Genomic DNA, 10,476 nt, shown 5'->3' on the forward strand with positions numbered 1-10,476 from the left:
TGTTTTATGTGGTGCTGAGGATCGAACCAGTGCCTTACACATGCTAGGCAAGCTCTCTGCTACTGAGCTACAACCCTAGCCCCACGAAGTTGACTTCCTGACTTGTGGTCTGTGTGAAATCCTTGGGTTACCAACCTTCACCTGGTCAATGCCATAGGAGCTGGTCCCTAAGTATGTTTGGTGAAAACACTCCATTCATCACCTTGGGTGACTGACTGGCAGAAACTGACCTAGGCTCAGTGTCTTACAGCAGGCACTACTTGCTTGCTGGGGAATAAAGGCCACATTATGGGCTCAAGGGTTCGTGACTTGCTGGACCCCTGGTTCAGCCCATTCATAGCCCTGAAGCCTTAGTGTTGGCTCAAGGTGAGGCAGTTAGTTGTAATGCTGTGGAGATTCCTGGTTAGCAGAGGCTGCCCAACCCTCGAGCTCTCTTTCCTTAGAGGTTATTAGTGGCATGGATACCACTATGGATGGCTACAGCACTACCATCAGTATGTTACCCACAAGAGTCCCTTTGGATGGGTGTTAGCCTATCCTCATTTTACAGGCAGGAAGCTGGTGTAGAGATAAGTACCTTGCCCAAGGACTCCCCCCAGAGTAAATAAGACTACCTCAAGGACTGCTAACAGTAGAAAATAATCCTACCACCAGAATTCTATACATTTACTGCCATTTGAAGCCAGAAGCAGTGTGGTGAAGACTAAAAGTGACCTGATAGCATTCAGGCTGGTGGGGTGGGGAAGGGAGCATGTTCTAAGTTTCTCAGTATTTGCCCTGACTTGTTGAATTTTTGCTCTTGTGCCCTCTCATGTGGCTAGGATTGGGTGGTTTTTCATGAGCTCTCTAACTCTCCTTCAGAACCCCCTCATCCATCTGACCAATAGTAGCTTCATTCTTTTATACTCCATCTTCTATGCCTTTACCATCAACAGCCCCTGCCCTGTCCTGAGGTCAGCTGTTAACCCCCTCCCATCCATTCCATGTTTTGTTCCATTAATCTTTGAAGGATCATAATTAGGAATCTGAGCCTCTTTGTTTTGCTATACAAGGGAATGCCCATAGTACCTACTTGCCAGGCTAGCTCTGACAACTAGAAATAATGAATACAATACACTTAGCAGGCACTGCCGCTACACTAGGGTGTAATTGTATTGCTACTCTGCTTCAGGACCTTGCTGGTGCCCCATAGGTAGGATAGTCAAGTGGGCATACTTACTTAATCTAGTTTCACAATTCAGATTGGGACAGGCTGGCTACTGACATTCTCTGCACTCCAGGATCTGTCTCTAATATACAGGGACAGCCTGGTGCCATCGAGCACACTTTTGGCTCCAGGCAAGGAGGCTACTTGCGGTTTCCTGCTCCTCTCTGCCCTCCAGCTCACCTTTCAAAATGTGTACAGGTCATACTAGGGATCCAGAGGCACCAATTAGTCATTAGCCCTTACCCAGAGTGCCCCAGTTATCCCACTGCTTCAGACTTACAGGAGAGGTTCCATTTCCAGACATTTCAGCATTACGTAGTGGATAAACACTGAAGTCCCCAGGTATTGCTAAACCCAAGGGTCACCATGGAGACGTTGGCCAGTGCCTGACAGCCTTGCCTTTCTTTCCTTGTGTGGCCGGGACCTGACTAGCTGAGGGACTTGAGGGCGGCTAAGTGGGTAAGCTCACTGAAGACTGTTTCCAGCTAGAAAGCCAGGCTCCTTCATGTCTGGACTCGCAGAAAGTGCTACGGGCCCCTCTGCCTCCAGACCCACTGTTGGAGGAGGGGCTAGGCTAGGCCAGAGTTTGAGGCAGGGTGTGCGGGTCCTCGATCCAGCTCCCTGAGGGCACGCGCTGTGGGATGTGACTGCGACCTGGCTCTTTTCCGCCTTCGGGGTTTTTACAGGCTTTGGTCCCTCAGCCCGGGGGACTGGGGAGGCCCTGGCTCAGGCGCCCTCTCCCGGGTCGGGGTCGCGTGCACCCTCCCCAGCCTGCTACCCGCAGGGGCACTCTCCCCTGTCCCCGCCCCTGGCGTGGGCCCGCCCTCACTCCTGTGTCACGGCGGGGCCGGGGGCGGAGAGCAGCCGGGCGGGACATCCGGCCCTGGTCCCTTGCTGCGCCCGCCCGCCGCCTGCTCCGGTGCCTCAGCCCGGGAGCCGGCACCCGGTGGGCCGGGGCCACCCGCCAGCTCTTCCCTTTCCCGGCCTTCGGGTCTCTGGGGCCCAAACCTTACTCTTGCCCCCAACCCGAGCTCGCCTCCCCGGCTGCGCTCTGATGGGCCCAGCCTTCGCAGGCCCCCACACCGGGAGCACCATGTTCCCCCGCCCACTGACCCCGCTGGCGGCCCCAAATGGCGCCGAGCCCCTGGGCCGGGCGCTGAGGCGGGCGCCCTTGGGCAGAGCCCGGGCCGGGTTGGGGGGACCGCCCCTGCTGCTGCCGTCCATGCTGATGTTTGGCGTGATCGTGGCTTCCAGTGGGCTGCTGCTCATGATCGAGCGGGGTATCTTGGCGGAGATGAAGCCCCTTCCCCTGCACCCTCCCAGCCGCGAGGGCGCGGCCTGGCGCGGGACAGTCCCAAAGTCTGGAGGGCTATCCCTGGATTCTGGGGACTCGGACTTGCAAGTTCGGCAGGACGTCCGGAACCGGACCTTGCGGGCAGTGTGTGGACAACCTGGCATGCCCCGGGACCCCTGGGACTTGCCGGTGGGGCAGCGGCGCACCCTGCTGCGTCACATTCTCGTAAGTGACCGCTACCGTTTCCTTTACTGCTACGTCCCTAAAGTGGCCTGCTCTAACTGGAAGAGGGTGCTGAAAGTGCTGGCAGGTGTCCTGGACAGCGTGGATGTCCGCCTCAAGATGGACCACCACAGTGACCTGGTGTTCCTGGCAGATTTGCGACCTGAGGAGATTCGATACCGCCTACAGCACTACTTCAAGTTCCTATTTGTGCGGGACCCCTTGGAACGCCTCCTCTCTGCATACCGCAACAAGTTTGGCGAGATCCGAGAGTACCAGCAACGCTATGGAGCCGAGATCGTGAAGCGGTACAGGGCTGGAGCTGGACCCAGTCCAGCAGGTGATGATGTCACCTTCCCCGAGTTCCTGAGATACCTGGTGGATGAGGATCCTGAGCGTATGAATGAGCATTGGATGCCTGTGTACCACCTATGCCAACCTTGTGCAGTGCGCTACGACTTTGTGGGCTCCTATGAGAGGCTGGAGGCGGATGCCAACCAGGTGCTGGAGTGGGTCCGGGCACCACCCCATGTCCGATTCCCAGCTCGCCAGGCCTGGTACCGGCCTGCCAGCCCTGAAAGCCTGCACTATCACCTGTGCAGTGCCCCATGGCCCCTGCTGCAGGACGTGCTACCTAAGTATATCTTGGATTTCTCTCTCTTTGCCTACCCACTGCCTAATGTCACCAGGGAAGCCTGTCACCAATGACATTGGATGCAGGGCCAGCAGCTTTTGGGGGCTGGTATTGACAATTCCAGCTTTTTGTGCTTCTGCTAGCCTTTCAGAAAAACCTTGACTCTGGGGCTTGGGGCTTCTCTAGATATGTGGATGTCAGGGGCTGCTCTCAGGAGTTCTTTGCCTAGAGTGGGTGCCTAGAGTGGCTCAGAAGGCAGATTTTGACAGGAAGCCTGCTGCTTCCCAGCGGGGGAACTCTTGGAGGCCAGAATGATCCTTACTCTGGCAGAACCAGACACCAGTTTGCTCATGAAGAAATACATCTGATCTAAATACTGGCCCCAGGCCTCCAGGGATTGTACAGTTCCTGGTCCACCTTAATTTTACCTGTGGCCAACCCCAGATATGACACCTGCAAGGAGCATGATCACAGCCAGGGTCCCTGTGGCTCTGACCCCACACTTGTCCATCCCATGTGCCTCATGACTAAAGAGAGCACTTGTGCCTTATAAATGGCTTTTGTGCCTTTTTGCTCCAAACCCAGAAGTTCCTACACCTGCTAGATTTCTTTTCATTTTTCCACAGAAAGGAAAACTGAAGCAGAGCCTTGCCTCCTAGTTCCAAAACCAGGCCCTGGAGGCATCCAAAGACCCCTGTGATAAGCCTCTTCCAAGGGCCCTGGAAATCTCCTCTGTAATCCTCCCCTCCCTGCAAGGCTTTTGGAGTTGTGACTGTGGCTAGTATGTCTGGCTGCCACATTTCTGGTGAATTTATTTAAAATTTGTACTTTTTGATAGAATTTTTGTAAGTACCCCCATAGCTGAATTTTAATAAAGCTGTTTTGTATACAAAGTGAGCCTCTCTGTGATTCCCCCTCTGAGTTCCTATGAATCCAGTAGATCTCCTAGATGTCTGTCTACCCAGGTCAGAAGACAGAGCTTGTTGGCAGAGACAGTAAGACAAGGAGTAACTTGCTTGGGCTGGAACTATAGATATGTGTCACTATGTCTGGTTCACAACTCCTTTTTGTTTTGTCAAGGTCTCTCTTTTTTAAAAAAATAATTTTTTAAAGAGAGAGTGTGAGAGAGAGAGAGAGAGAATTTTTTTAATATTTATTTTTTTTAGTTTTCGGCAGGCACAACATCCTTGTTTGTATGTGGTACTGAGGATCGAACCCAGGCCGCACGCATGCCGGGCGAGCGTGCTACTGCTTGAGCCACATCCCCAGCCCCTCAAGGTCTCTCTTTTTTAAAACTATTTATTTTTTAGTTTTAGGTGGACACAATCAATATCTTTATTTTACATTTATGTGGTGCTGAGGATCGAACCCAGTGTCTCATGCATGCTATACAGGCACTATACCACTGAGCCACAACCCCAGCTCCTCAAGGTCTCTTTTTTAAAAATATTTATTTTAGATGTTGATGGGCCTTTTTTCTTATTCATTTATTTACATGTGGTGCTGAGCATCAAACCTAGTGCCTCACACATGCTAGGCTAGCACTACCGCTGAGCCACAACCCCAGTCTCACAACTACTTTTTTTTACAGTTGTAGTTGGACACAATACCTTTATTTTATTTATTTTTATGTGGTGCTGAGGATTGAACCCATCACCTTTCACATGCTAGGCAAGCACTCTACTGCTGAGCCACAACCCACAACTTTTGAGTAAGAAGGGCCCTAGAACAGTTTCAAACAAAAATGGGATTGCTGTGTGAGAAAAGAGAGGTTGTTTGCCAGGTGCAGTGGCACATACTTACAATCCTAGCAGCTTGGAAGGCTGAGGCAGGAGGATCACAAGTTCAAAACCAGCTTCAGCAACTTAGTGAAGCCTAAGCAATTTAGCAAGACCCTGTCTCAAAATAAAATATAAGAAAGGGTTGGACATGTGGCAGTGGTTAAGCAACCCTGGGTTCAATCCCTGATACTAAAAAAAACAAAACAAAACAAAACACCGTTATTTGTTGGCATTGAGAATAACAAGGAAGGGTCTGGGGGTGTAGCTCTGTGGCGAAGCACTTGCCTAGCATGTGTGAGGCTCTGAGTTCAATCCCCAGCACTGAAAATAATTGGTAGGAGGGCAAGGAGATGATTTTGGTTCAGAGGATATTGTGGGCAATGTAGAAGGAATACAGTTGGAGAAGGAGAGGATAGATCTCAGTCTGTCCTGTTCCTCCTCTATCCTGGAAAAATCTCAAGCCCTCCAGAGGAGGAAGAACAGTAGGCTAGGCCTTCAGAGCCCATGCAAGAGGTGCAAAGTCAGAGATGGATCTTTCCTATTTCATGCACTCCCCCCAACTCCCTCACCCCTTGTGGGGACTGCTGTACTTTTGGGATGACTCTGTTGTGAAAGGTGGAATAGGAGGGAGAGAGGGAGAGAGGGAGGTGGGGAGGGCACCCTGTAGATGTCATCTGTACCTAGCCTTGCTGTTGACCTGGCTTTGGAGAGGAACTCTAACCCCATTCCCCAAATTTGGAGGTGGGGATATCTGTGAGCACTCTGCCATGACTCTCCAGGAGAGCTTACCTGATTCCCTGGGTCAGATATCTTTCTCCAAGGTGCCTGAGTACTTATTCTGAGTTTTCATTTCTTCCACTGTATCACGGGAATAACTGGTATCTTATGATGATTGCTGGGAGAATTAGATAAAATGAGTAAAAGGGCCCATCCCAGACATGGCTCAGTTATGTTCTAGTTGAACACATGATTCATCAGAGACCTGAACTGAGCAGATAGAAGCCAGGGGACTGTCCAATCCAGCACCAGAGAAAGGAGATGCTTCTGGACAGACCCCCTTTAACCCCTGAGTTGATTTTATTTGCCAGTACATGAACTTTGGGCCCTCAGGAGCCTTCTGCCCTATCCCACTCCCTGCTCCATTCTCCTTGCCTAGGAACTATAGCAACTCCAGATCCATAGCAGCCAATCAGGCCCTTCACAAGGGCTTCAGTGGGGAACCTGTCTCAGCCCATTTAATCCTCAGAAAAGCCAATGACTCAGATTTTATACTGTTTTGTAATGTGGAGACTGGCAGAGGGTAAATAACCTGCCCAAAGTGTCCAACCCAGGTTTGTGTGCTTCCCAAATAGGAGGAAGGGAGAGATAGACACACAGATAAACAGAAACTGAAAGAGCTAGAGTTTGTGGAAATTGAGTTGAGGGACTTGGAAGGTGAAATTAGATGAAGAGTAGAAGGGGTTATGGGAGGGGCACTGACAAACTTCCTTCCTCCACTTTTTCTTTTGCAAAGAATACAATCCAACTCAGCTGAACTGATTCCTGCCCTGAGAGAGTGGAAAACAAATGAAGTCTCTTAATGGGATTAGTTTATTGGTTATTCTCCCCTAGGCAGAAAAATGGTGATGGTCAGAGTATCCAGATGGCCAGAACTGGACACCTCTGTTATGGGCAGAAAGGTTTTAAGTAAGAAGAAAGAAGAGGGACTGGCAAGACAAACTGTGACCTACAGGGACATTATTTTACATAGGGTCAACCCTTGCGGAACTTAATTTGTGTTCTACCCTTCCTTTCCAGAAATTGGACTTATTAAAAGAAGCTGCCAAGGAGGTGGCAGAGAGTGGTGGGGTCCAGCTGGACTTGCCTTAGACTGGGCATCCAGGCCAGAGCTGGAGGGGTTGCAGGCTGTGGGGCTACAGGGCCTTCTCAGGGCTGGACATTGGAGCTGTATCTCTTAGAATTCCTCCTTGTCACTAAGTGCTCTGATCCCCCTACACAGAGCCAAATCCTATGCTATAGACTGGCCCCTCAGAGCACAAGAGGCCCATTTAGAAGTCATTCCATCCTGGATAGCCCAGTTTCCCTGGGCACAGGGGAATGGGGCTAGTATTGTTTAACTTCTCTCAAGGCTCAGGACCTTGAACAGGGGAAAGAAGGGGAGCCCCAAGGGGCCCCTCCACTTCTAGACTCAAATCCTCGTTCATTTCCCATAATGTCTGTAGTTAGTGCTCCTTAAATTCTGAGGTCCTTTCCTCTCCACCTCTGGCCCTTCCCTCAGGAGGTCACACCCCACCTTACTGGTCCATGAAGGTCAGGGGAAAGAAGTCAGCGCTCTTCTTTCACCCCACCTGGTGAAAGAAGAGCACTCACTATCTATAATGCAAGGACCCATCAGAGGGGGACAGGCTCCCAATTTCTCCCAGGATGACCCATTGCCTTTCTTTTCAATCCAGCCATTGCTTGATTTCAAGCAAGGGAATGGTGTTCTTTCTGTTCCCAAAAGGAAACATTAATAATTAGCAAGAGCTCCTCTGAATTGAGAGTCCTGTGCCAGTGCTTTATATGCATTATTCTCTCCATTCTTTTTTTTTTTAATTTTTTGTTGTTTTGTTTATTTATTTTTATATGGTGCTGAGGGTGGAACCCAAGGCCTCACACATGCTAGGCAAGTGCTCTATCACTGAGCCACAACCCCAACCCATCCTCTCCATTCTTACAACCAGCACAGTAAGTAAAATTATTCCAATTTTATAGATGAGAAAATTAAACCTCAGTAATTTTCCCAAAGAGATGGTGGGTTTAGAATTAAAACCCAGTCCTAACCGGTGCACTGGTACACGCCTGTAATCCCAGCAGGAGGCTGAGACAGGAGGATAAAGAGTTCAAAGCCAGCCTCAGCAAAAAGCAAGGCACTGAACAACTCAGTATAAATCCTGTCTCTAAATAAAATACAAAATAGGGCTGGGGATGTGGCTCAGTGGTTGAGTGTCCCTGAGTTCAATCCCTGGTACCTTCCAAAAAAAACTCCAGTCCTATGTGGTGCTCCCCCAAAAGTGAACATGCATGATAGGTTTCCCAGCTCGCTGCATTTGCTGATGAGCTTTTTCTCTGATTTTTGCAGCCTCCAGCCTCCTTCCCAACAAAAATGATTCTATCCACAAGACTCTCCAGATATTATAAAGTTCCGAAGGTTTAGGGGATGTGGCTCAGTGGTTGATCACCCTCAGGTTCAACCTGGTACCAAAAAAAAAAAAAAGTTTCCCAGGTTTACCTACTGTAAGAATCAACCCTTTGGTACTGCTGGACCTAGACCATGAATGTATTAGACTGTCAATTTGGGTCCTTAGAGAAGCAGATGTGAACACAATTATACATGCAAGAAAATAACTGTTAAAGATACAGGGGAGGGCCAGGGTTGTGGCTCAGTGGTAGTGCACTTGCCAAGCATTCATGAGGCACTGGGTTCGATCCTGGCACCACCTAAAAATAAACAAAGTAGGGGCTGGGGATGTGGCTCAGCCATAGGGCATTCACCTAGCACGTGCGAGGCACTGGGTTCGACCCTCAGCCCCACATAAAAATAAATAAATAAAATAAAGGTATTGAGTCTAAATACAACTAAATAAATAAATAAACAAAATAAAGATATTGTGTCCATCTACAACAACAACAAGATACAGAGGAAAGAAGCAGGGGTTATCAGGAAGAACCTACACCTGGGGAAGAAGAGAGGAATAGAAGAATCAGGAGGGAAAAGCATCAGATGACAGTGGTACTCTCAGCCAGGAAGTCTCAGCCAGGCCAGTGGGGAATCCCATGGAAAATAGTCTATTAGAAGGTGATCTCCATGGGCAGAAATGGCTCAACCCAGCCTGTACCCCAGCCATGCTCCCACTTGTCTAGAAGCAGCCAGGGAAACAAGAACACTGAGGCAGGAAGAAAGGCGCAGCAGCTGCTGGGATGCTTTCAGCTCACTGCATTGTCCCTGCAGGTTCTCTTAGAGAGAGATCTGAGCAACATGCCTTCGGGGCTACCGCACAGAACCAAGGTGCTGCTGACTTATGAACATTGGCCCCCTTTGGGTTCTGTTGACATAAAGACCTGTGCAATCTGAAAACAGCTATTGGTTGAACTTGCAAGAGCCTCTAGATGTCTGAGAGATCCTGAACTAAACTTTTCCATGACCATCGTCTGGCCTTACATTTGGGTTTTCCCCAGGATGCCCATGTGGTAATTTTCAAGGTGTTTTCTCTGCAAGTTTACCCAACTCACTGCAGGTTTTAATTATGTTTGGCTTTTGTCTTTGTCATTAATTAGTCAATATTGATGATGGTCTTCATCTAGCTTCCCTTTCTCATAGGCTCACAGCCTTTCAGCTGGAGTGAGGAGGGCAGATTCACCCAGAGGTTGAGTCTAGATGCTGGTGTAGTGGACCTTCCTGGGGACATAGTCCAGGCTTCCTCCCAACATGATCCTCCAGCTTCACCAAAACTCCAGGGGGAGACTGAGAGGGAAGGGAATTTCGCCAAAGAAAGCTCCCAGGGATCTGCAAGCATAGGAGAGTGAGAGGCAGACACACTATGGTATGCTCCTACCAGCTCTAAAGCTGCTTACTGTCTGATCCTACAGAAGAGTCCTCACAGATATAGAGAATCACAATCCCAATTTTGCCATTGAGGGGATAAAGAAGACCAACTTCAGACCAGGTCATTCACTGTCCTCCAACCCTCAGCAGGAGAGCATGACAGTCTTGGCCTTGGGGTGCAGCTTTGGGGGACAGAAAGAGATGAGAAACCTCTGTGATGCTATTCCTGCATATGAGTCAGCAGTGTCCCTATACCTGCTGGGTTGCTGCCTCACTGCCAGCTTGGAGATGAAGGGAACAAGATACTAACCTCCCAACAGCTTAGGGAACAGGAAGCCATCAAGCATCCATCCACTTTATTTATTTCTCTGTTCTTAGCCCTGGACTCCAGGGGAAGCATGGTCTTACTAGTCTAAACATTGCAGCCAGAGGGCCATCAGAGCAGATAAATCCATGTGAGCTAGAGATCAGGCTGGCCCCTGAACATGCTGCTTGCAGGGCCACAGATTGCCTGGAGGAAGGCACTTGGAGTAGAAGGGGAGGCAAGGCTTTCTGGCTGAGGGGCTATATAGTCAGTTGACCCCTGGCAGCATAGTTGTGGCTCCTCTATGATGAAGTTCTAATGAGACTCTCCCACAGAAGCCGCTGGACACAGTAGCAGTCCAGTCCCCTGGAAGATCTCCTGCAGTCTAAGTGCAAGTGTCCAGTAATAAAAAGAGAGCTGTTCTGACAGATGAAAGAGAGAAATGAGTT

General features: G+C 49.7%; 1 protein-coding gene across 1 annotated transcript; it reads left to right on the forward strand.

The window, feature by feature from the left end:
• The first annotated feature begins 2,091 nt into the window (after window positions 1-2,091).
• Window positions 2,092-4,250, forward strand: Chst14 (carbohydrate sulfotransferase 14). Its single transcript, XM_076848491.2, has one exon. The coding sequence runs from the start codon at window positions 2,262-2,264 to the stop codon at window positions 3,429-3,431; it is 1,170 nt and encodes a 389-aa protein (XP_076704606.1). The 5' UTR covers window positions 2,092-2,261; the 3' UTR covers window positions 3,432-4,250.
• The last annotated feature ends 6,226 nt before the right edge of the window (window positions 4,251-10,476 follow it).

This window comes from Callospermophilus lateralis, chromosome 3 (genome assembly GCF_048772815.1).
Source record: "Callospermophilus lateralis isolate mCalLat2 chromosome 3, mCalLat2.hap1, whole genome shotgun sequence".
NCBI classification, from domain to species: domain Eukaryota; kingdom Metazoa; phylum Chordata; class Mammalia; order Rodentia; family Sciuridae; genus Callospermophilus; species Callospermophilus lateralis.